The sequence below is a fragment of the Lytechinus variegatus genome, chromosome 1, assembly GCF_018143015.1.
Source record: "Lytechinus variegatus isolate NC3 chromosome 1, Lvar_3.0, whole genome shotgun sequence".
In the NCBI taxonomy this organism is placed as follows: domain Eukaryota; kingdom Metazoa; phylum Echinodermata; class Echinoidea; order Temnopleuroida; family Toxopneustidae; genus Lytechinus; species Lytechinus variegatus.
In genome coordinates, this window is record NC_054740.1 from 50,476,786 (window position 1) to 50,503,685 (window position 26,900).

A 26,900-nucleotide genomic window follows, 5' to 3' on the forward strand; every position below is an offset into this window, starting at 1 on the left:
TAAAATAAGGCAATTTCTGATTGAGAAAAAAATATATATTGATACAAGTATTACTCTTGTTTTGTTTCAAAATATTGTAACTCTCAACAGTTTCAACTGGGAGGGTTTTAAACTTCTATCATGGAGCTAAAAGCTAGGAAGAAACATACAGATGGTGCAATGAATCTGTTTTAGTGGTAAGTCAGTACATAAAATATCTTTTGTTGGTATACTTTATTAAAGCATTGAAAAATAAATTTTCAAAAAAGAAAACTGGGCCTCATTACATAAAAGTTACTATTAATTGTAACTTTGTCATCCAGTGGTAACTTTCATTGAATCCTTGATTCTATGATACATGTAGCTGAACAAGCCTAACACTTACAAATACATACACCTAATACCTACAGGGATACTGTGTATGTATGCAGACCTGAGAAGAAAAATGGCATCCTCATAGAAGCTATTTTTTTTATAAAGTAGCGCCACACTTTGTCTACGTACTTGCTCAAGATTTACAAGAGGGTAGTTTTACATGTTGGCTTGCCCGGATCATGAACTCGGCTTCAACAAGTCCGAGACACATATCAGGTGTCCTTTTCCAATTTAGTCTAGAAATCCCGAAACCTGAAACCTTTTCATCTGATAGTGAGAATTCACAAGGGTGCATGAGAACATTGGAAAGGCATGCATGAATTCTTTCCAAGACATCGTCTGGTGGGAGCTGAAAGGACTTCAACGGGAGAAATAAACCCCCATATCAAGTTTAGTAGTTCTAACTGATGGACAGTTTCAGAAGAAGAAGAACTTGATAAAAATAAGACAAATGTTTGTATTTATCTTGTTTCTTTACTTTTTTATAGCTTTGGGCAAGTATTCAGGGTTTGCTTGATGAAGAGAACATTGAGGGAAGCATTTCATGGAATAATCAGTCACAGAATTTCACTGGCTGTTTGTTATAAGCTACTGAAATCCTTGCATCTGATTGGTTCAAAGCAGTGACAAGATTGTACATGAAATACTCAACTGGTGGATGTTTCATAAAGCTGTTCATAAGATACAAATGACTTTGACTGGCGATCCTTTCTTGTGCTATGTGATAATCCCTATGTAATTACTACCGAAGAACATGTTCCAGTCATGCGTAAAATAAATAACAATAATAATTAACATTATTAGTATAGCACTTATCACAAAACATGTCTAAGTGCTTAGGAAAGTTGTGCGTAACTTTATGAAACCCCCTCCAGGTCTAAATACATATGGATGATGGTTACCATTCAGCCCTTCACAAAATTGGTGAGCTTCGCTGTTACGTTTTCTGAAATTGTGGCAAAACGTACATGTAGGCCTATACTAGGTACTGTAATGTTTATGTAATTAAGATTACATTAATAGTAAACAGGGATTGTTTCTAAAAGTTACAAACTAATATGTCTCATAACTGGAGTATACGTGACTTCATTTTGGGAACACACTTTTGAATAATATTTGCAAAGTAAGGTGAAGCTCGGCCCGCATACGTGTATACTGTATATAAGTTCCAAGTGGGATTCAAGATTAAGATGGATAGTATTACAAATTGCATGTAAAACACCTCAAGCAAAATTCAATCGATTCTATTTTAGACTCGACCCTGTTTACATCTAAAAGTAAAACTGAAAATGAAACTGAGAGCTGGCTCTGTTACACAAAGGTTTCCAATGGATTGCAAACATGAGAGAACAGTTCTGATTGGTTCATGCTCAGCATTTTGTGCAAATTATGCATGCAAGTAATGACCATTATTGGCCATTTAGTGATTGATTTCAAACCTTTGTGTTCAGGGACTCAGGTGCTTACTTCCCGAACTCTAATTTCAGTCAAATAAAGAAAATTTGCATGTTAATGTCTTTTAAAAATAGTCATGTTGATCATTTCCTTTTCTTCAAAAAAGTTAATTTCCTTTTTGTCACAACTGTCTACACAGGATCTAATGTTTTTTTTATAATGAAATACCATTTTACATGAAAGGTAAATTTACTTCCATTAGAATATTAATGTAAAGATTTTCAAATAAATGAGCTTATTGAATATTCATCTGAATTAGAAGTACATGTAGGCAGATCTATGTTATTATGAGAGTTCTTGCTGAATATACTTTGAAATTAGCAAAGTATATGGCAGAAACAAAAAAATACAGAACATGAAAACTTTGTTTTAAAAAAATCATTAAATTCTAATCTAATGAATGTGCTTTCAAAAACAGCTTGCTAAAAGTCAATATTTGGCTCCCAGTCTCTAAAGGCCTTTTATTTACCAATCTGAAATAACTCCTCTGCAGTTTAGCCATGCTTAAAGGACAAGTCCATCCCAACAAAAAGTTTATTTGAATAAAAAGAGTAAAATCCAACAAACATAATACTGAAAGATTTCATCAAAATCTGGTGTAAAATAAGAAAGTTATAACATTTTAAATTTTCGCTTTATTTCACGAAACAGTTATATGCACATTCTGGTTGGCATGCAAATGAGGAGACTATGACTTCATCCACTCACTATTCCTTTTGAATTTTATCATATGAAATATGAAATATTTTAATTTTCTCCTCATTGTTATTAAAGTGATACAATGATTAATTTCTCCCTGAACATGTGGAATTAGCATTGTTTAAAGGGGAAGTTCACCCTGAAGAAAACTTTGTTGTAAAAATAGCAGAAAAAATAGTGAAAAATATTGGTGAAGGTTTGAGGAAAATCCGTTAAAGAGTAAGAACGTTATTAGAGTTCAAAGTTTTGGATTTGTGACGTCATAAACGAGCAGTTGCCCCATGTGTTATGTAATATAAAACGCATGAATTTCAAATTTTATATGGTTCCTGATGCCTTGATTTTGTTTTCTATTTATGATCGGGTGTGAAATGATTTTTCTATTTATATACAAAAGGTACAGTAAAAACCATTTTCAATTTTCTGAGAAAATGACATTTCATTGATTTTTTTACCATTCGCTATGTAGGAATGCTGCTCGCATATGACGTCACAAATCAAATAATTGAAATTCTAATAACTTTTTAATTATTTGATGAATTTTTCTCAAACCTTCAGCAATATTTTTTATTATTTTTTCTGCTATTTTTACAATAAACTTTTTGTCAGGGTGAACTTCCCCTTTAATAGTTCTATATGGTTCAATCAAGTTGGTCCTTATTGTCAAATCTATAAAAAAATGAAATATTGTATAAATAAAACAATAAAAAACAAAAGAAATAGTGAGTAATGGGCATCGACTGACTCACCTAGTTGTGCATATCACTGTTTGTGAAAAAAAAGCGAAACTTTAAACTGTCATAACTTTCTTATTTTACGTCCGATTTTGATGAAATTTACAGCACTATGTTAGTTTGATTGTTCTCTACATATTCAAGTCAGCATTTTCCTGGGGTGGACTTGACCTTTAAAGACATGGCTTCATGCACAATGATTAATACCATGGTACTCAACGAGGCGTAACATTAAAAGAACAGTTGAGTGCACCTCAAAACAGGGTGGTATTAGTAATTCTGTCCCTTGATTTGTTTATTCATATGACTGGAGAAGGGTTGTCCCTTATACAAGACAATATCTGCAAAAAAAATATTCCATATTTTGAAATGATTGTTTCCAATCTGGGGCCCGAGCCACTTTGCATTAGAAGTATTTTGGGGTTTTTAAAACTGTTTATGCATTTTGTCTTGCAAATAAGTAAAATCTATCAGATAATTTATAGACTTGTTGTGTCTCTTTTGTGCTAGTTAGACTATATCACTACACAGAATATATTTGAATATGATGATCATCATGTAAAATATATAATTGCAAACCAGGGGTGGTATTCTGGAACACTGTCATAACTTTTGTCATAAATTTTGTCATTTCTCTCTGAGATGTGACACGGCTATGATTGTCACAAATCGGTATTCTGAACATTGTCTTTTCCCTGACATATCTTTTAAAGTTCCCGCCCATCTTTTTGGAAGCAAACCAAGCAAAATCATTGTTAGTTCCCAATTGGAGCCCTTCTAGCCAATAAGAAGGCCCTGTGGAAGGAACATGTAGGGCGTAACCCCAATACAGTTGCTTGCATCATGCAACCACACATATATTGATGCGCTTTACAAAGAGAGACAGGGAGCTGTGAAGGATTTTAGAAGAGAAATTGAAAAAGAAGGAAAACAGAACAAAAAAGGAGGAAATAATATGTACATGTAGGGCCTAACTAATTGTAGCATGAAAATTAATTTTGAAAATTGTCATGGATGATGAGTGCAACTAATTCAGTCGCTAGGGTATCGGGATATTTGGTACTAAAAAATTTGACTAAATTGATTTTGTCATATCTTTTGCTTGTATAAACTATGAGGATTATGCGTATTTAAAGCTGCATATTTTTGGTCCTTACTAAAGAGAAGAGACAAAATTTATGACAATATTTGTGACAAAAGATATGACATCCACCAGAATACCGATTTTGTCATACATGTATCTCTTAGAAAAAGATAAAATATGGAGAACAGATAATGTTCAGAATATCGTTTACAGGGTTATAACACTACGGATCCATGGGACCTAAATGTATAAACTCTGTGCATATATCAGGATAATGTGCGGCGTGGCCTGTACCTACACAAACGTAACCCCAGCGCAAGATTTCTACGCAATCAGTGTATGTTTGCGCACGCCATGCATGATGCACGACTGCAAGGTAATCACTTACGTCACAACTGCTTATTAAGGGTTACTTTGCTAAGTTTGTGAATAACCTGAAATCAGACCCCTACAGAAATTTAAGCGTGCCGCTTGCTAGTAACTAGCATGCGACTAGCAGGGCGCTCGCTTAATAAGCGAGTGCATGCTAGCGAACAGTCCCTGCTTGCTAAAAGATCGCTTAACTATTACTCTGCACGCATATTACACGCTTATTAAGCTAGCCGCATGCTAGTTACTAGCATGCCGCAAGCTTGCGCAAGCTAGTCGCACGCTTCCCGCAAGCTTGGAAATTTCTGTAGGGGGAAGTAGCACTGATAAGCAAACAGGCATATAAATTGTTCCAAATTGAAGCTTGAATTACACATTGTACAGCCATAGGTAATAACAATAATATTGACTGGCTCTTCTTTCGAGAAACATCAATATGTTGCCCTTAAAGAACCATATTGCCCTCGTCTAAGACTCGAGCCAATATGATTCTGTTGCGGACAACATACAGCCGGAATGCAAAGTTTATTTTCCATGCACGGCGACCGTGCATTTTTTTCATTTTTCCATAGCACGGTTGAGCTAACGTGTGTGTATGTACATTTTGTATGTGTGTGTGTTCGCGCGCATCAAAGTCAGCGCATTGATCAACAAGTGGAATGCCTCTGGCCGTCTCACCTGCATTACGCAGTTCAATATAGCATCAGTGCTGACTTTGAAAACTACTCTAACTGGCACAAGATGTTCAGTGATACATGGTTACTTTTAGTTTTATGTCCACTTTTTATGAACTAGACCAATAAACTTACAGAGATATGATGGTTATTCAACGAAAGAACCCAACATGGCCAAAGTTCATTGACCTTATATGACCTTTGACCTTGATCATGTGACTTGAAACTCACACAGTTTGTTCAGTGATACTTGATTACTCTTATGTCCAAGATTCGTGAATCAGATTCATAAACTTTCAAAGTTATGATGGTAATTCAACAGATACACCCAATTCGGCCAAAGTTCATTGACCTTTGACCTTGGTCATGTGACCTGAAATGCGCACAGGATGTTCAGTGATACTTGATTACTCTAATGTCCAAGTTTAACAAACTAGACCAATACATTTTCAAAGTTATGATGGTAATTCAACAGATACCCCCAATTTGGCCACAGTTCATTGACCCTAAATGACCTTTGACCTTAATCATGAGAGCTGAAACTTGTACAAAATGTTCAGTGATGCTTGATTACTATTATGTCCATGTTTCATGAATCAGATCCATAAACTGTCAAAGTTATGATGGGAATTCAACAGATACCCCCAATTCGGCCAAAGTTCATTGACCCTAAATGACCTTTGACCTTGGTCATGTGACATAAAACTCACGCAGGATGTTCAGTGATAATTGTTTAACCTTATGTCCAAGTTTCATGAACTAGGTCCATATATTTTCTAAGTTATGATGACATTTCAAAAACTTAACCTCAGGTTAAGATTTCAAGTTCAAGTTCAAGTTCAAGTTTATTTATTCAAAACCAAAAACATCACATAATCAAAATAGATGTACATACAACGTAAATGACTACATGAACATACATCAATCAGACTATAGCATATAGGAATTGGTTTTAGGACCCCTTTAAAAGCAAAGCTTGTGAGTAGGGCCCTGGAATACTTATGATTATTAACATAAAACATAGGATATACTAATCTACAAGATACAGAGAGAGAGAAAAAAAAAATGTATAATAAGGTTAAGATGCTAAAAATAAAATGGAAAAAACTATAACAAACACACATATATACACAAACCCACACACACACACAACCACATCCACCCACAAATATACATGTTAAACATAGATTCTGAGTAGGTCATCAACTTAAATGCAAATTAACTTAAACACATATTGAAGGAAAATAATCACAATCTGTCAAGAAAATAAGTTTTGGATAATCTTTTGAACATGAAATGAGTTTTACTATTTTTTATATCAACAGGTAAATTGTTCCACTCTTTAATACATGATATATGAAAGGAGGTCAGAGTGACATTTGTTCTTGCAAATGGCTGACGAATCAGATCCTTTTGACGTGTATTATAATTATGTATTTTTGAATTCTGAAGAAATAATTTTTCGATGCTGATTCCTCCAACATGGTCTAAGTTCATTGACCCTAAATGACCTTTGACCTTGGTCATGTGACATGAAACTCTATTAGGATGTTCAGTAATACTTGATTAACCATTAACCTTATGGCCAAGTTTCATGAACTAGGTCCATATACTTTTTAAGTTATGATGTCATTCAAAAACTTAACCTCAGGTTAAGATTTGATGTTGACGCCGCCGCCGCCGTCGGAAAAGCGGCGCCTACAGTCTCACTCTGCTATGCAGGTGAGACAACAAGGCTGACTGTGCGCACTCAAATTCATGAATCAAAGTATGTCACAAAAGAACAAAAACAATTGTCTGCTTTCATACACGAGGAAAATAATATTTTCAGAGAAAATGAAATGTCAGACAAGGGCAAAATATGTCTGAATTCCATCTGCTTTTTTTTCTCTCTATTGTCAAAGAACAAAAGCTAGAAAATGCATGTCTTCATTCCTCCATTATGCGACCTATCCACTCTCAATGAGGCTGTGCTCAATCCATTGCACGAAGCTGTTTGTTCACCCCATAGCACCCAGCCTAAAGCTTCGTGCAATAGATTGAACAGAGCCTCAACTTGTGTGAGGATAGATCGATTTAATAATGAACTCATGTGCATGCATCATTTGTACACCAATTTTTCTGTATTAGGCACATACATCTGTTCTTTATCGTCTAAAATCAATCAAGCAATCAATAAATTGGGTCCTCCATTTAAAAGCTATGGGGAAATCTTATCCATCCTATTTGCCACTTAACTATACTTGTGATTTTTTAAAACTCTTTTCTTTCCTACTTTTAATCTTTTAATATAAAATGAAAATACAAGAAAGTTCAGGGAGGGGTAATAAATGAATCTCTGCCCCCCCCCCCCCTCTCTTGCCTATTGGTAAGACTCATTTCTTTATTCCTTGATGCTTCAGCTCTTCTTTAATCAAAATGCACTGACGTACTTACAACATCTCTCAGAATAAAAAGACCAATCAGTATGCTTGGGGTCTCTATTTCTCCGCAAACACCCCCCCCCCCCCTTCTGCCCTACTTTCCATGAATTCCATTAATTTCCCTTGCCTCTTTATTACTCAGCACTTCAGCTATTTTTTAATCACACCTCACTGTAACATTCTATTCAGAAATGACTTCTAGAATTCTGGCATCTGAATTCAAAAAGGGAGAAAAATTACACTATACTAGCCTAGACATACATAATGCCACATTTGATGTTTCCCTCATGCAAAGAAAAGAGGCTGAATATTACATTATCATAATTGGTGGATGCTGGGCACCATCATGTGAAACCACAGACTTGCATCATCCAGGATTGTTGGTGCGCTGAAGGAAGTTGATCCATGTTCCATTATTACTCTTCCATCTTGATTACAAACATCTCTAGTTTTTTCAATTCATATGGCAAGCATCTCTATTTTTCTCTGCCGGCACATACATTTTAGTATGTGGACCTGTGGGGGTACATTTTTTTTTACATACACTGTATCTATATCTTTGTTAAAAATGTATTTCCCTATTTGTACAATTTTCCAGGGAATAAAGTTGGTTCTCATATTTGTTCCTAAAGCAGTTAAAAGCCTCTATAATGTCTTTTCTGTACAGTTCTCCACTATGTGAAATTAAGAAATTATGTGTGGCAGTTAAAGAAAAATGCAAAGCAAACAGAGATGCAATACAAAAACAAATCATCTCATATTCAGACCTTCATTTTTGAGGAGTGCGATCGTGCCGGCACTCCTACTGCGCTCCTCAAAAAAAAAAAAATCGTGCCCCATACTATTTTACTACTATTTTCAAAACATGACTTTAAAAATATGTTTCTTGTACGCGCCCGCACCCCTTTTTGATTGCCACATCAATTTTCTTGATATTTATTATTTTTATGGCAGCTGAAAAGCGAAAAATACACGATTGACAAGCAATTTGCTCTCATCTACTCTGGCATCGCTCCTGCAACTCCTAAAACAATTGAAAAGTCCCATATCACTGTAACTGCAATGAAGAAAAAAAATCTGGTTTCGTTTTTTTATTGGTAATTTTGAAAATACAATCCTAAATTAGCAAAATAAAGTTTACGATCTCAGAAAAAATAACAGATTTCTTCATTTTTACTGCATTTTCAAAGACTGCGCTTTCTGAATCTGAACCAATCTGTCGCATGCTTTGGAAATATGGCACAGATAAAGCAACAATAAAGGACGTAATTTGTATTTTAGCGGGGATTTTGGTGAGTGATAGCGCTTGTTGATGTGATCGATGTGTGTTGTGGTGATTGACTGTGCTTGTGTTGCTGTTATGTGATTGACTGTGCTGGTGCGACATGTGAAATGAATAATTTTCTGGCTAGTTATCCAGCAGCAATGCATTGAATATTCAAAAATATATATTTTCAAGAGTTATTTATTATCAAATATTGAAAATTATAAATAGGATTCCTGGAAGTACCAACTCTGAATTTAATGAACTTCATTCTTCCTTACCAGAAGCATAATAGTGCGAGCTATCGCTACCACATTGCTATTAACTCTATATTGTCACTTTGAGAAAAGCGATTTTTGAGCTCCAAGAAATCATAAACATGAAGGGCTGCATATTAATCCCTTATACATATTTACTCTTCAATGATCTATGCATTAGCTAAATGTATGTTCATCTCTTAAAACTGATAAAAGGACACATGTGAAGGATAGCGATTTTAAACTGACATTCACAACAAGCAGAAGTATGTTAAAATTTATGCAATATAGCTGCAAAAAGAGCAGAAAAAGCAAAAGCATCAGTGCTGTCAAGTGTGTTTTACTCAAACTGTGCTCAATAAAGGTCAGAGATTTTCTAGGACATTTTCCATGAAACATAACCTTAGACAATGTAGCCTGACAAAACTTACATGTGAAACAAGAGGCCCTTTGACCATTTGCTGTCTATTTTTATTCTCTAGTTTGACAAAACAATGTCTATTCTTGATTTTTTAGTCATTCAATTATTTCCACTAAGTTGAGATGATAGTTTTTCCTATTGCAGTTTTCAAAGAATGAAAATGTTGTACTTATTCTGTACACTATAAAAGGGGGGATAAGTCAATTTTCGAGAATGATGCATAAAAGAAAATGGGATTTGTTGACAGTACTCTCATCAATACGACAAAGTATCATTTCCTTCATATTAGATTTCATCTGAATTATGGGTGAAGTGAGAATATGCACGCAGAAAAATGGGACTAATCTCCTGGGATTTCATACTGATACTTTATACAGCATGCTATGCTTCAGGCTAATGAGCTAAAGACACACATCTGGGCCCTGGAAGAATTGTGACTGATCCAATCAATCTCAACTATAGAACTGCATAGGCATCCCTAGGTGTGTGTGTCTATGAATTTTACTTGCTAGAAGGCAGTTATGTAAAAATAGAGTTGCTGCAATATGGGGAGTTCATCTTTTGTCTTTTTTTATATATGGTAATACTATTTTCATAGTTATATTTCTCAGTAAATATTTCTGTATTCCGGCATTTTTTTTACCTATAAACAATTTTTATAATTCAGCTCATTCTGTCAATCAATCTTGAAATAAATATAATATTGACAGTGTATAGATATTGTTTGGAAACATACCCAATATTTTATGGAATTCCATGCTTATTTTGCTCATATCTTGACATTTACACATTTTTTCCAGAGCAATTTAGCACACATTGATTATTCACACATACAAACATGCACTTTGGTGACCATTACATTGGATTCTGTTTGAACTCATTCATATATTATTACCACAACTGGGTGGTGTTTCATAAAGCTGTTTGTAAAGTTACGCACAACTTTACGAACGACTGGAACATGTTTTTATACATAAGTCAGCTACATAGGGATATATCACATAGCACAAGAAAGGGTCACCAGTTGTGCGTAAAGTCATTCGTAACTTACGAACAGCTTTATGAAACGGGCCCCTGGTATTTATCTTTAAATGCTGTAGAAGTCTTTAAAAAAATATGGAGCAAATTGTGATGCAATACCAGGAAAACTATTCCCTGCAATTTTAAGTGTGAATCCAGCTGCTCTGGTTTATGATATTGATGTCCCCTGCGGGATTGTATATGAAGGTATTCAGATGGTATACTAATAAGGTAAATATGTAAATCAAATGTATACATACAATAATACATGTATATTCAATTTTAAAAATCATGACTTGTCCAAAATACAATTTCAAGGAACTGTGGTTTATTATGTCTTCTGTGGGATTATATAGAGAGATTCGGGTTACACGCTAATGTGGTATTATATTTTTTAAATCTATGAATGTGTCCCAATACAATTTTTAACGTGAACCCAGCTACTGTGGTTTATGATGTCTCCTGTTGGATTATGTGGAGGTATTCAGATGGCATGCTAATGAGGTAAGGAGATCTCAACAACAATCTGTCTCCATTGGAAATTATCCATCCCATGACAGGAATAGAGAAGAAGTATAAAGAGAAGGTCAAGAGGCAAAGATAAAACCTTGAATAAATATCTAAAGTTTACGAAAAATGAAATATATCAGAGAGGAGACTGGAGAGCAATAATTTCTTTTCATTTCACATTCTAATCATCCTCTGTACAGTCATTTACTCAAAACTAATAAATAGTCTTGAACCAGGGAAAAATTACAAGGGGGCTCGGAGCTATGTCGCCCTCAAAACACTCAAGAGAGCCCTGGAAATTAATTTTAAAAAGAGCCTCAGAATATTCCCGTTAAAGTCTGTGTATAGCTTTGGTAAAGGGTCAATAATGTGATTGATAATCGAATATCATCTAATATGACAGTCTTACTGAAGCGTAGAGACCGTTAGATATTTTTCCAACTGCACTTCTATGAGAAAATTTCAAATATTCAAATCTTGGATATATAGCGCCCTCTCTCAGCGATGCTTGTTTTAAATTAAAAAAATGGGCATTCAAGCACTTATCTTATAAATTTTGTGATTAGATATCCAAAAGTTACAGACAAAGAACATATATCTTGAAAGTTTCAGCCCATTCCATGATTTGGAATAGGATTTAATTGAAAGACAAAAACACACAGATATTTTAATTTGATCGGGTGACCCGATCAAGTTAAATTTCCATGTAAAATCGCAAAATTTATCCTGTAAAACACATTTTTATTTCATATCCTCCACATCATAACTGTTATAGGGCATATCCATTCATATTAGCTAGCAATGAATTGGAATAATGATAGGTGCATTTTGGTGGATTTACCAAAACTATACACAAGCTTTAAAGCTTATCCAATGTAGCAGATTTAGGCAGTAGGTTGCGAAAAGTAGCCCCCCCCCCCAAATAAAAAGAAATGAACAAAAATTGATTGTCTTGAACAAAGATTTTTAAGAGAAAAACATTTGAAAATGAACGTACATAATATACAGGGTGAAACAAGGCAAAAGCAATTGTGTGTCTCGCCCACTTATGAAAATAACCAGAAATATCGTGATTTGCGAGGGCATGCAACAGCATTGTATCGAAACTTCATTGTGAAATGGCTGGGATGGAATAACACTTATCATAAGAGCCTAGCACGTAAACTTTAACCCTAAATAGACTGGGCTATTTCGACGCCTAAAAAGACTGAATCAGCCCCCCCCCCTTATGATCTCGGCCGTCGATCGCGCGATCGCGACGAAAATTGGCACACACGTTACCCATGGCATTATCTACAAAACTGTAACATCAAATTCTGCAAAAAATCTCATGTCTCATTAATTATGCTAATTTATGCGTAAAATCATGTTTGCTCTAATTAATAAAATAATGCCCCTGAAATGCTAATTTTTGTTTCACATACTCTAGATAGGCATCTGATCAAGTTGATTTTAAAAAAATTCAAAATCACATTTATTTTCTTATGTATTCTATTGTTTTCTGAATTTCTTATGTATTTCTGTGTTTTTCGACTTTTTGTTTTTTATTGTTTTTTCAATGGATATTGTAGGGGACTTTATTTTGACCATAAAAAAGATAAAATTAATTGATTTTAAGCAGCAAAAGGAAAAATAATGATACATTTATGAATTTTGGCTAAGAACATTATTTGCATTGGATTTGTACACAAATTCACGTTTTTGAGTAATTTTGGGTCTGCATGCACTTACGAAATGTTGCGTAACTTTGGAACCGCGTACCTGGGGGTCACAATTTTGGTCTCAAAAGTTGCGCGAGACTTGAAAGTAAATAGTCAGCGAGCGACGCGGTCAAAAAATTTTGCGCGGCGAATTTAGCGCGAAAAATGTCTTTTTAGGGTTAATGTTGGCCTGAAATCGACCTTTGACCTTACCATGTGACCTCCGACAGCAGCATAATATGCAGGTCGCTTAAGTCAATCTACCATCCAGTTTAGTTGAAAATTCACTTAACATAGCGGAGTTAGGTGTCATACATGTAAGTCTTGCATGTAAAGTTTAATACTGACCTGAAAATCAGGTTTGACCTAACCATGTGACCTCCGACTGCAGCATCAAATGCATGTCCCCAAAGTCAATCTACCATCCAAGTTTGGTTGAAGAGCGACTTACGGTTGCGGAGTTAGGTGTCTTAAGAGAGTCTTGAATGTAAACACTGACGTTGACCTAAAAATGACCTTTGACCTTATCATGTGACCTTCGACTACCATCTACCATCCAAGCTTGGTTGAAAAGCGACTTACGTTTGCAGAGTTAGGTGTCATAAAGAGAGTCTTGCATGTAAACTTTAACGTTGACCTGAAAATGACCTTTGACCTTACCATTTGACCTCCGACTGCAGCATAACATGCAGGTCCCCCAAATCCATCTACCATCCAAGTTTGGTTGAAAAGCAACTTACGGTTATGGAGTTAGGTGTCATTAGGTTTGTGACGGACGGACAACGGACAACATTTGGATCCCTAAGTCTCGCCTTCACCTCTGGTGGGCAATAACATCAAATTCTGCAAATTATTTGCAGCAATGGACGGATAGTAGAGCTGCGGCCAGCCTGTGTACTGCTGGTTCCAAGAGTTTTCGGACTTATTTTCTTCCACCTTGTAGAAGAAAAATACCCCCATGACTTGGCCTTAACACCAACCACCATCAATAACCTTTTCTTCTTCATTTTACTATACTGCAAAGTTTGGAAGATATTCAACAAAATGAGTAAGGAACAAATAATGTAATGGCAAAGTGGAATATTTAAAATAAATGCCAGACAACTGAAGCAATACCAACCTCGAATGAGGAGACAGCAAGGGTAGATAAGCCATCCACATATGGACCATAAATCTTGTGTTCCCTAACTTTCAGATTCTGTTTGTTCCTGGAAGATAGAACATATGTGAAAAGCAAAAAGAAGAGAAAATTATAGAACAAAAACATGAGTATGCCGAATTTCACAAGTCATATCTTCAAAGTATTATTCTCTACTGTGTACAGTTAAAACATCACACTTGAAACCTAATATGAATTTGGACTACTTACTTTGTAATTCAACATTTGACTTACAGTTTCTGTTTAAAATCACAGATAAAAATGCATGGAATATAGCACGACCAAGCTGGGGCAAGTTCCACAAACAGCGGTAATCGAGCACATCTCTACACTACATTGTTCAAGTTTTAAAAACTTCAAAACTTTTTTGGATTTTCAGTTTTTTCTCAATTAATACGCACCTTTTTGAGAAAGTCATTATTGCATTTTTTAAATATTTGGACAGAATATGAAATAAACAAACTGAATTCAATTAAAATAAAAATGCATCTTGGCTTTAAACAATAGTTTTCATGCTTTGGGACTTTATTATTTCATCTTATAATCTCTCTGCGACAGGCCACTGGAAAGTAGACTGGGTTCCTGCAGTAACCTTAGGATGTAGATTCGCACATTACAAAAATCCATTTATTTACAAAACTAATAATAAGACCATTATAGACGAATAAAGAAGAATTACTATATCAAAACAGTCAGAGCTACAACAGAGATATTTCATACGAATAAGAGGAAAGTCACAAGCAATGAAGAAATTTGATTGGTTGGTAGAGATTTGGTTGTAATTTAGCGATTTGGAAACAGGGACGTGGGTATTGATCTATCAAGGCATATTCACACTGCTTTTAAAGGACAAGTCCACCCCAACAAAAACTTGATTTGAATAAAAAGAGAATAACTCAACAAGCATAACACTGAAAATTCATCAATCGGATGTAAAATAAGAAAGTTATGACATTTTAAAGTTTCGCTTCATTTTCACAAAACAGTTATATGCACATCTCGGTCGGTATGCAAATGAGGGAACTGATGACATCACTCACTCACTATTTCTTTTGTATTTTATTATATGAAATATGAAATATTTATTTTCTCGTCATTGTCATGTGAAATGAAGTTTCATTCCTCCCTGAACACGTGGAATTCCATTATTTTAACATTATGTGTTTCAGGCAAGAAGGTCCTAATCATCGAATTCGTAAAAATTGAAATATTGTATAATTCAAACAATAAAAAACAAAAGAAATAGTGAGTGAGTGACATCATCGACTCTCTCATTTGGATGTAACTGGCTCGTTCAAGTAACTATTTTGTTAAAAATAAGTGAAACTTTGAAATGTCATAACTTTCTTATTTTACATCCGATTTTGATGAAATTTTCAGCATTGTGCTTATCTGATTTTCCTCTTTTCTCTATTGATTCAAATTAACATTTTTCTGAGGTGGACTTGACCTTAAAGTTCGAGAATACTGACCAGGTATTCTCTCATCAGGAAATTTGTCCTGATCTACTCCAATCGGAAATACCTTTTTTTTTTCCTTTTTTGCCAATGTGTAAACAAAATACTTGTAATATTCCTGAAAGAAAATACCTGCTAAAAGTACTTGTCAAAATTTTCAGAACTTTTGCAGGGATTTTTCCGAAGTTGCAGGTATTTTGGCAGTGTGAAAATACATGATCACTTTTTCTAACCAAGCAAGTAATTGGTCACAAGTGCTGTGGGTGGCTGCTCAGCTAGCGATTTTGAATCATACACTTGCCTGCCAATCAGACCATACTGCGCATCTTCGTAACTTTAGTGACTGTGTAAATGCAGAAAATACTTGACAGGTATTTTTGAGCCAGACTGCATGTTCTCATAATTTAACGGGTACTCTAGTGAAGGAGGCAGTCTGAATACACCTTCTGTTATATATTTTCTTACCCTTTTGGATCGAGCAAATCTCTGACTTTCTCATTGTAGATCTCCATGTAGGAGACCTCGACCTTGAAAGAAAGGGTGTCCTCATTAGCTTCCTTGGCCATCCTCTCAAACAGGGTATCACAGAGGCGAGGGATTATACCCTTCTGATCCTCTGTACCCATCATGGTGTAGGATTTACCTGATCCTGAGGGAAGGAGGAGAAAGGGGTGGTTTAAGAATACATTGAATATGAATGTATTAGAGCTAATAAGTGCACATGAATGATGAGATACAATCATCATCATCTGTTAAAGTACAGTCCACCAGGTTGGTGTATCATCGTACTTGTAGAATTGTGCAGGAGTATAAACAGTGCTGTGGAATTATGATCTATTCTATGTACGTGCCGGGGGGCCACTTCCATTCACGAGTGGATACCATGCGCGACCATGGGGTCTGGAAAAGCACCCTAAACACGTAATTTCCATATTCTGAAAATGCACCCCTTAACAAGTATTGGCGTGTGAAACCCTACCCTTAACAAGTATTGGAAACAAAACGATACTCTTGGCAAATATTACCTGAAATGAACCCCTAAACAAGTACAGTAATGTTTTATTGTTACGGGTCCTTCGGTCGTCGGCTTTACCTTATTTGGTTTAGTACGACCCCACGTTCTTCTACACCTCGCGCAAATCTGACTCTAAACACGAAGTGTTGGGGCAAAAAGGACATCCTTTATAAAACATTTTAATTTTGTTTTATCATCCCGACAATTTCGACCCTAAACACGTAATTTTCCTAGTGAAATAGATACCCTTTTTTCATTATTTTTGTGTTTTTGACACCCTTATCACGTTACGTACGTAACGTGCCCTATCGTGAAAAAGACATCCTTTTTACATGTTTTTTTGGTCGCGCATGGTATCCACTCGTCAACGTAAGTGGCCCCCCGGGATGTACGTGCGGTTTAAAAATAAAAAATTAAAAAAGAATCAGCGCAGTCTTAGCGCAATTGGATTTTCTGCACCTCAGCCTTGAAGCTGGCTACTGAAGTGCAGTTAACTGTAATGGCAGCGAGAATATTCCACAGTCTAATGGCATCAGGAATAAAAGTTTTCTGATAAGTAACAGTGCGAGAATGAGGGACGTGTAACCTCATCTGATGACCATGAAGCGAAGTGGAAGTACAGCAGCCTGTTTGAAGCACTGTACCTTTGGTACATCAACAATTGTGTTTACCAAGCGATAAACCATCACCACAAGTTTGTGAACAAGAAGATTAAAAAGTCCAGATACATTAACATGCCCTGTTCCTCATCTGTAAATCAGGATCCCGTAGCAGAAAAGTTGCCATACAATGGTAACACGCATGGAATCCTTGAATTTTATTGGCTGTTGAGCATCGTTACCATGGTAGTAACCTTTACCATTGGATGGCAAAGTTACCATATTGCAATGGGGCCCAGGTTATAAAGATAATATCGTGGCAGAATGAGAACAAAAGACAAGAACTTCAATGTTTTTTTTCTAAATAGTCATCATCAAGTCAACTTGATAAGATACAGCAACTGAAGCCCATAAGATAAAGCTTAGCAATCATCGCACAACATTTTCTTTTTACAACAGACTGTATTGACTACAGTGTACTATTAATCATGAAAATCAAGCGTACGATTGATCTCTAACCTTTGTGTTATGTGACCCAGGTCCCATTGCCCTCTTGATGAAACCAAGTGTTCTCTCATCTTCTTCATTGTCTTTAATTCCAAATCACATCAGTGTAATTTCAGGCTCCCATATATTTTTTTCTGAAGTAGAAGTACTCTATATTCACATACATGTAATATAAAAGTACAAAATTTCTGTTTTCTAAAATTCAATTTATGTGTTCTTTGGTAAAGGTACAAACCATATGATAAAGAAATTATAAACTGAAAATCTTAAGGCCTGGTCACACCGCCCGAGCGTCGTTGGAGCGGTCGTGGAGCGGTAGGGAAAGAGGGTCGAATTTAGCTTTCAAAATTGGGGGAAAAAATCGAAAACAAAAATCAAAAACAAAAAAACAATTGAAAATGAAAATGGTGAACGGTAGCGAGCGGTGATGATTTTTCTCTCTCCGCTGATCAACCGCTCCAACAACGCTCGGGCGGTGTGACCATGCCTTTAGAAAAAAAACCTAAGTTGTCTCTTACCAGTTTGTCCATATGCAAAGATGCATGCATTGTATCCTTCAAAGGCATTGTCTAAGAGATCCCTGCCCAGGCAGTCAAATACTTTCAGCTGACCTACAAGAAAGAAAAAAGGGGAGAGATAGACAAACAGAGGTGAATAGTGAGTGAAAGAGATAGTTAAGAGAGGGAAAGAGAGAAAGAGATTATCATTAGTCATGGTTAAGGTTACAGAATTTTCACAACTGTTGTTTTATAATTGGCCAAGCAGAGGGGGAGGCCAAAACCCTAGTATGTATTGTGCATTCCTTTCTTGCTCTTTAGAAACTTAACATACATGTATAAAGCCATACCATACTGTATACTACTATGCCATTTTTGCACCAACTTGCAAAATTTCTCATACTGCTTTCATTAATTCATAATAAAATGGCTTTTACAAAAAATATGTTTATTGTTTCAAAATAGTCTGAACTACTTTTTTTCCAAGTTGATCAAGGAAATGGTGCAGATTATTGCAATGGTATTCCTGCTTTGCTCCATAACCATGGATTTGGAAAAGGGGTATTTTTGATTTGAGAAGAAAATTGGAGTCAACCTAGAGCTAATACATGTGTACAAAAACTCAAAACTACGCCTTCAATTTAATACATCAACAAAATTCCACATTCATTTAATATTTCAATAATAATGAGTTTTAATCATAAAATAAGTTTAATCATTTTAATGTTTTTGATTATGATTATATTGAAATATAAATCAGGATTAAATCCTAGAATTTAAGAAATTAAATGACATGTCAACCCCAACAAAAAGTTAAGTTTAAAGAGAAAAATCCAACAAGCATAACACTGAAAATTTCATCAAAATCGAATGTTAAATAAGAAAGTTATGACAAATTATGTTTCGCTTCATTTCACAAAACAGTTAAATGCACATTCTGGTTGGTATGCTAATGAGGAGACTGATGACATCATCCACTCAATTTTTCATTTGTATCTTATTATATGAAATATGACATATTTTCTCCTCATTGCTAATTGAAATGATTGATTCCTCCGTGAACATGTGGAATTTGCAATGTTTAATACTATATGGTTCGGTCATGTTGGCCCTTATTGTCAAAATTGTTTTTGAAATAATGCATAATTCAAACAATAAAAAACAAAAGAAATAGTGAGGGACATCATCGACTGTCTCATTTGCATGTCACTGAGTTGTGCATACCACTGTTTTATGATAGGCCTAAATAAGCGTAACTTTGAAATGTCATTACTTTCTTATTTCACATCTAATTTTGATGAAATATTCAGCGTTATGCTAGTTTAATTTTTCTCTATTTATTCAAATCCACATTTTTCTGGGGTGAACTTCACCTTTAAATTATCTATCTATTCTATTTCATGTTTATTTTACAGAGTCACCCTCCTGGCTTAGTCTTTTATAAGCCCCTGCTAAATAATGTTCATATACATATAGCTTGCAAACATCCACAAACGATAACAAACTGCATCTTGTACATGTAGACATTAACAGTGGCCACCAGAAATACAACTCGGGCAACCACTATTTAAAATCGTGCAACCAATAATTTTTAAAGTAGCGCAATTTTTCTCCTGACTTTGCACACATTTTTATCAAATTTCTACAGTTCAAATTACAAGCCAGATAGACTTCCAACTTTATCCTCGATCTACACACAAAATACACACACAAAGTTTGCATAGTCCTGACAATACATAATGCTATAGCATGCAAGGCACGGCATACAGCTGAATGAAGCCTTTGCAACTAGCAGCCTGTGGATGTACATGTAGCTGCGACACGAAATCTCAGCCAAAGTCACATTAATTAAATGCCCTTCTACAGTCCATATTGCGAAAATCTGGTGTACCCTAATTATTTGCAAGCATTAGAAAGAGGAATCATGACCTCTCTTTTGACTCAAAAAGACCCAATTTTAAATGAATCAATACACACAAAAACCCATAGGAGAGGCTAGAAAACACAAAGCTTCGAAAGAAACTATCAGTATCAACACACATACAAATGCACGTGTGGGGACATTACAGTCCCCACGCGTGCATTTGTATGTGTGTTGATACTAATAGTTTCTTTCGAAGCTTTGTGTTTTCTAGCCAAAATTAAACAGATAATTTCTTTCTTCATTGTTTATAAATGACTTCTCAAAAGTACTCTTGAGAAATATACTTTTAGAAGGCATTTCATCGATATGAAATGTGGATTTTTCCGACATTTTGGCAAATATAGGGAAGGACTTTTCTCACTTTTTTTCCGGATGTAGGCTTACTTTCGTCATTCCCTTATCATTCTTTTTTCTCTTTCATTTTTTGACAGTGGTTAGGTTGTTTCTACCCCTTCCAATTGACTCTGCCTGATTAAAGAATATGACAAAAATGATTAATAATACAAACTGACGGATATAAAAATAGAACTGCCCCATTCCCAAAAGGCAAGTGAAAATTATTTGCTTGGCTTTTAATTGTATCAAGTTCCAGTCACTAGTCAGAATAGACTTTTGGCACAGCTGTTAAAAATATTTGTTATGGCTTCTTAATTTTCCCCCTTTCTCTTCCCCTTTTCCCCTTTTTCCCAATTTTTATTTTCATTTTGTTTTATTCATTTTTCTTCATGTTCTTTTGTTTCTTTTCTTTTTTTCTAAATTTGTTCTTTTCTTTTTTTTCTCTTACTTTTTTTTGCTGTTCTTTTTTCTTTCATTTCTTTTTTTTTGTTTTATTCCACTACTTTCTTTATTTTTGTATGCCTCCCACTTTTATGCATTGTTCTAATTTTGCAGCATATTTTGCAATGATTTTCTCCTGCTATGATATGCTGAAAGGCAGAGAAAACAAAAATAAACTAGTTTGGGGCCTGCATACTCTAGGTTTGGGATTCAATGAGGAAGAAAGGGAAATTTATTGTTTTGTATCAAGTTTGTTATGCATAATTTATTTGCTTTAACATTATGATCGTGTGTCTATATTACAAGTATGCGTAGATCAATGAAAAAAGGTCCACACAACCTGGGAATAATACAATTGATTTATTCTCTTTCAATCATTTCATATTTACAATGATGAAATAAATTATATTTTACCACAAATCAATTTGCAAACTATAATAACAGCAAACAAGGTTTATATACAAGAGTAACAAGATACACAAAGTGAAAGTACATGTAATGGTGCTTGTGGCTACAGAATTAATATTTTACAAGTTAGCTTATTCATTTTGAATGTTTTTCTTTATATTTTTCGGGCCAAAAAAAAATAGTACATGAAGGTTTTGGTGGCCCGAACAGGCCACCACCAAAAAAAGTTAATGTAGAGCCTTGATGTATGCCTATTAATGCAGTATCAATCTGCCCATAACTGCCAAGTGAGCCCTAAAACCAGAATTAAACACTATTCTCATTACGCTTTCTACAATTACTTTTAATACTGGAAACCAATTCAGGAAACCAGTTTGGAAGATCACTTTGCTAGCAATCCCAGTTTGATCACTGTGACATGAAAGTGGTTTTCAAAATCCATTCACGTAAAGCGATTTTGTTGCAATGGAAATACTCTCAGTGGGGTGACATGTTTCGTGTCACTTTCGTGAACTTTGAAACTGCAGTGTAGGCATTCTACACCTGTCGTGTAGAGTAGCGCGCTCAAATGTGCCAAGATCGCTTCCCGAAGAACGGTTGTATCCTCACTTTATACGCTAAAACCAGTTTAACGAGGCAAAGTGATCTTGAAAACTACATCACGATGTAGATTTCTGAAAGAAAGATTTTTCTGGAAGATTGCTTCGACCGTTCTCAAAACACGCTATTAGTTTCCACTAAAATTTGTTTCCAGTAAACTAGTTTTAGGAAGCCAGGTAGTTAGAAAGGTATCTTACACTTGTATTATATGATGACCTGTTCCATACAATTGATAGTTTATTATGGCATCTGAACTCCCAAGAATATCACCAGTTGTAGACAGCAGATTCATCATACACTGAGTCATCAGCTTTAAATACACCCAGACAGAACCAAGCTTTCTGAGGTCATATGCATGCAAGGACACTATAATTTGCCACTCAAAAAAGAAAAAAAAGGTTGCCATGGCAACTTGGCATCAGGAGATGCATTGATTTACAATGCAGAGTTTTGTAGACTAGAGCTGGACTTGATTATCATGTTTTTTTACAGATGCTGGTATAAAACTTATGAGTAATTTGGTTTCCATTATGAAACTACATGTAGTAGGCCTACAGAGATCAACAGACATGTAGGCCCTATAGCCCCCCCCCCCCTCCCCCAATAAGAATCCTTGTTGTTTAGGGATTATGATTTTCCTTTTTTTTTCATAAAGGATTCATTCATATATAAAAATAACAATTATTCAATCTCTTTAAGCTTATATCCTTTTTGGGGTGGTTAAACTGATATTAAACTTGGTATACATTTTCAAGCCTACAGCAGGTGTTCACAATTGTTGTGGATCGTTATGTAGGTCAGCATGCAAAAAAACTTTTATCCTTTGATAATAATAAAAAGTGTAATTTTCAAGATTATTGGCACTATATCTTACACATGTAATACCAGGGATATGCGGCATATCCCTGGTAATACTATGCCTTGCTTCAGTGGCATTAAATTAATACTGGAATTGACAATGAACTCTCCCAATGTTACATGTACACTTTCATTAAACAACGCCTCTGGCAGTCTCACCTGCACTACGCGGTTCGTAGCAGCAGTGCTGACTTTGAAATCAGAGCTTTATTCACAAAGGAAAACACTCATATATATGTCCATTGACCCAACATGACCTTTGACCATGATCATGTGAGCAAAGATGTGCAAAACAATCATTCATACTTGATTATGTTTATGAACATCATGTGTGTAGATCCATAAACTTTCTAAATGTAAGCAGAGCTGCCAACTTGAACAAGAGCATTTCAGTATTCTAAAAGTAGAAAATCAGTATTTTGGTGAGGAAATCAGTATTTCCAAAGAAATACCATAGAACACATAAAACTGAAACCTAGAAATCAGTATTTTGCATGAAACCATCAGTATTCTTCTCATTTTTCAGTACTAAATACTGAAAATCAGTAATAGTTGGCACCTCTGTGTAAGGTACATGTATGATGCCAATTCAACAAATACCCCCAACAGGGCCAATGTTCACTGACTCTAAATGACCTTTGATTTTGGTCATGTGACCAGAAACAAGCACAAGATATTCAGGGATACATGGTTGCTCTTATGTCCCAAGTTTCATGAACTAGCTCTATAAACTCTAAAGTTATGATGACACTTCCACAAATATCCCCAACATTATCAAAGTTTGTTGACCTTGAGTGACGTTTGACCTTGGTCAAGTGACCTGAAACTCAGGCAGGATCTTCAGTGATACACTATTACCCTTATATGTTCATAGTTTCTAAGTTATGATGACATCTCAAAAACTTTAATAACCTTGGTTAAAATCTCGATATTGATTCCCCCAACATGGTCTATTAAAGTTCATTGACCCTAAATGACCTTTGGCATTGGTCACGCAACCTGAAACTCAAGCAGGATGTAAGTAATACTTGATTACCCTTACGTCCAAGTTTCGTGAACTACATTTAGGTCCATATACATGTACTTTGTATTGTTATGGTGACATTTCAAAAACTTGACCTTGGTTAAGATATCAATGTTGACGACGCCGCCGCCATCGCCACCGCAACTGGCGTCAGAAAAGCTGCGCCTACAGTCTCGCTCTGCTATGCAGGCGAGACAAAACCCAACAAGTCCATGTGAAATCAAGTCCATTATAGAAGGACATGAGATATTTAGGCAAAAAAAATCATTCTGTGCATGTCAGGGCCTGTTCTAACCACAATGACAGTGTGCATTATGCAGTGAGAATGCACAAAGCAGTACCCCTGTGGTCTTCAATTCTGAGATTATATAAAAATTATCAATCGTGAGTGCAAACATATAATGTATGTAGAGCACGGCTCTTTTTTTTTACCTCTGCCATTTTTCACCTCTGCCATTATTACCTTTGCCATTTTTACCTCTGCCATTTTTACCTCTGCCATTATTACCTCTGCCATTTTTACCTCTGCCATTTTTGCCTCTGCCATTATTACCTTTGCCATTTTTGCCTCTGCCATTATTACCTTTGCCATTTTTACCTCTGTCATTTTTACCTCTGCCATTTTTACCTCTGCCATTATTACCTCTGCCATTATTACCTCTGCCATTTTTACCTCTGCCATTTTTACCTCTGCCATTTTTACCTCTGCCATTATTACCTCTGCCATTATTACCTCTGCCATTTTTACCTTTGCCATTATTACCTTTGCCATTTTTACCTCTGCCATTTTTACCTCTGCCATTTTTACCTCTGCCATTATTACCTCTGCCATTTTTACCTCTGCCATTTTTGCCTCTGCCATTATTACCTTTGCCATTTTTGCCTCTGCCATTATTACCTTTGCCATTTTTACCTCTGTCATTTTTACCTCTGCCATTTTTACCTCTGCCATTTTTACCTCTGCCATTTTTACCTCTGCCATTATTACCTCTGCCATTATTACCTCTGCCATTTTTACCTCTGCCATTATTACCTCTGCCATTTTTACCTGGCACCGTAGAGCACAGCTATCTCAATTCATAAATAAGAAATCCTACTTGTAGTTTATGGCAATTTTTTCCTGCATCAAATACAGTGGGACAACAGTAGGTAGCATAATACAATGCAGTGATCAGCTACTAATTAAAAGTTCTTGTTTGTTATCTTTGTAATTGTTGTTTTTCTCTTTTGCTTGATTGTTTGTTTTTCTTTCAATGATGTAAAAAAATATTCTACCAGTTTACAATCTTATGCAGCTTCAAAATGATATAACAGCCCAAAGAAATTTTTATTCGTATGTTGATCATGTGTTGTTTTTTTTTATGGAATTATGCCCATTTTATGTCCAATCAAAGTTGATAACATTCTATATGTTCAATGTGTTTTTCTCATATACATGTATTGTACTCATATAAATTGCGTGTAATGCTTAATAGCTATCGCAGTTTTCAGTATTTTACATCATTTTTGTTATTCATTTTTGCTGCTTACTTTTCTTTTGTTACAAGTACATGTATACTGATTCAATGTTGTTAAGCCTTTAAAAATGAATAAATTAAAACATATAAAACAAAATTAAAAGCTTTATAGAGCAGACAAAAAATACACAGGGACTAAGGAAAATTTTGACTCAAAATGCTCAAAAGTGCCCTGGTAACATTTTTCAAAAGGCCATGAATTCCTATTTGATGTTTCTCAGAAGTTTGTAGGAGCCATAATAATTTTTTTAATTTTAATTTAATTTTTTTGTGGGGGGTCTTTTAAAGCTTCTCAGAAGTTCTGAGCCGACATTATTTTTGTATTATAATTTATTTTTGTTTTTTTTTTTGGGGGGGGGCCTCTTCCCGTGTCCAGGTCCAGAGCAATTTCAGACAGGCCCTCTCCTTGAATTTTACAGGAAAAGCACATATTGGCTACAAAACATACATTAGGGCCTACATGTACTTGAAGGTCTATTTTATGCAAACAATCATCTACATGTAGGCCAGTAAGAAACTCAGATTTGGACATTGACTTCGCCTTCAAAATAAATTCAGGAATTTCTATACATTGTAGATCAACCTTGACTTTTACTGCATTGTAAACTCGTCTTTCACAGAGACCCAAAATCCACACAGACAGTTCGTGCCAATCAAAAGCTGGTAGAAAATAAGTGACATTTCTCACACTCAATCAACTTCCTTCATAATACTACTCCCACATAAAACATACTGTAGTCTAGGCAGAGCTCCTGTGCCATGGCAGATTCACCCAAATGACATTACCAGCTGATATGCCAATTTAGAGCAGTTGTAGAACATTATAACTGTCTCTTCACATGACTGCATGCTTGGTGAAATCATGCTTTTCAGACTACGACCCTGTTCTCATTACCGACCTAAAACTAGTTTACTGGAAACTAGTTTCCAGTAGCGTTCTTGAAAGCGATCTTCCAAACCAGTTCTCAAAACCACCTCGCGATGTAGATTACAAGATCGCTTTGCCTAGTTAGACTGGTTTTAGCGTAGGTGAGGTCCGTGAGGACACAACCGTTCTTCGGGAAGCGATCTTCGCACATGTGGAGTGGTTTCAAAATTTTGCATGAAACTGCAGAGCATAGGCCTACCCATAGAAACAAGATCGCTCTCCATGAGGCGGTCATGAAGAGGTTTTTAAAACGACTTTCGGTGATCAAATGGGATCTTCCAAACTGGTTTCCTGAACTGGTTTCCAGTAAACTATTTTTCATGATTGTCATGCCAACGGTAGCTTAAGTTTCTAAACCCTGAAAATGTCATCAAAATCTTAATAATGAAGCTATTGAATTTTAAAGTTCTTAAATATTTTGTAATAACTATAGGCCTACAAGGGGAGTGAATATACCATCTCCACTTTCCATTTTTCTCATTTTATCACATGAAATCATATTCATATTTCCATTCATGTACATCTAAACATGTATCTCTCCATTGTAAAACAATGTACATGTATCAATAACAAGTTGCAGCAATGACATCAGTTGTCTTATTTTTCTTTCTTTGCTCTGGGCTTTATGTTACAAGACGTAAGGTTTAGAGTTGCTATATGTTGTTA

General features: G+C 35.4%; 1 protein-coding gene across 7 annotated transcripts in view; it reads right to left on the reverse strand.

Annotated features, from left to right (window-relative positions):
• The window catches only part of LOC121415808 (kinesin-like protein KIF13A), a 129,728-nt gene that overhangs the window by 63,492 nt on the left and 39,336 nt on the right, over nucleotides 1-26,900 (reverse strand). For all 7 annotated transcript variants that reach the window (XM_041609152.1, XM_041609143.1, XM_041609159.1 and 4 more), the window contains exons 5-7: nucleotides 18,220-18,312; nucleotides 16,046-16,229; nucleotides 14,085-14,172 (exon numbers count right to left, since the gene is read on the reverse strand). In XM_041609152.1, the coding sequence (XP_041465086.1) occupies nucleotides 14,085-14,172; nucleotides 16,046-16,229; nucleotides 18,220-18,312 (365 nt within the window). The remainder of the gene's footprint in view (nucleotides 1-14,084; nucleotides 14,173-16,045; nucleotides 16,230-18,219; nucleotides 18,313-26,900) is intronic.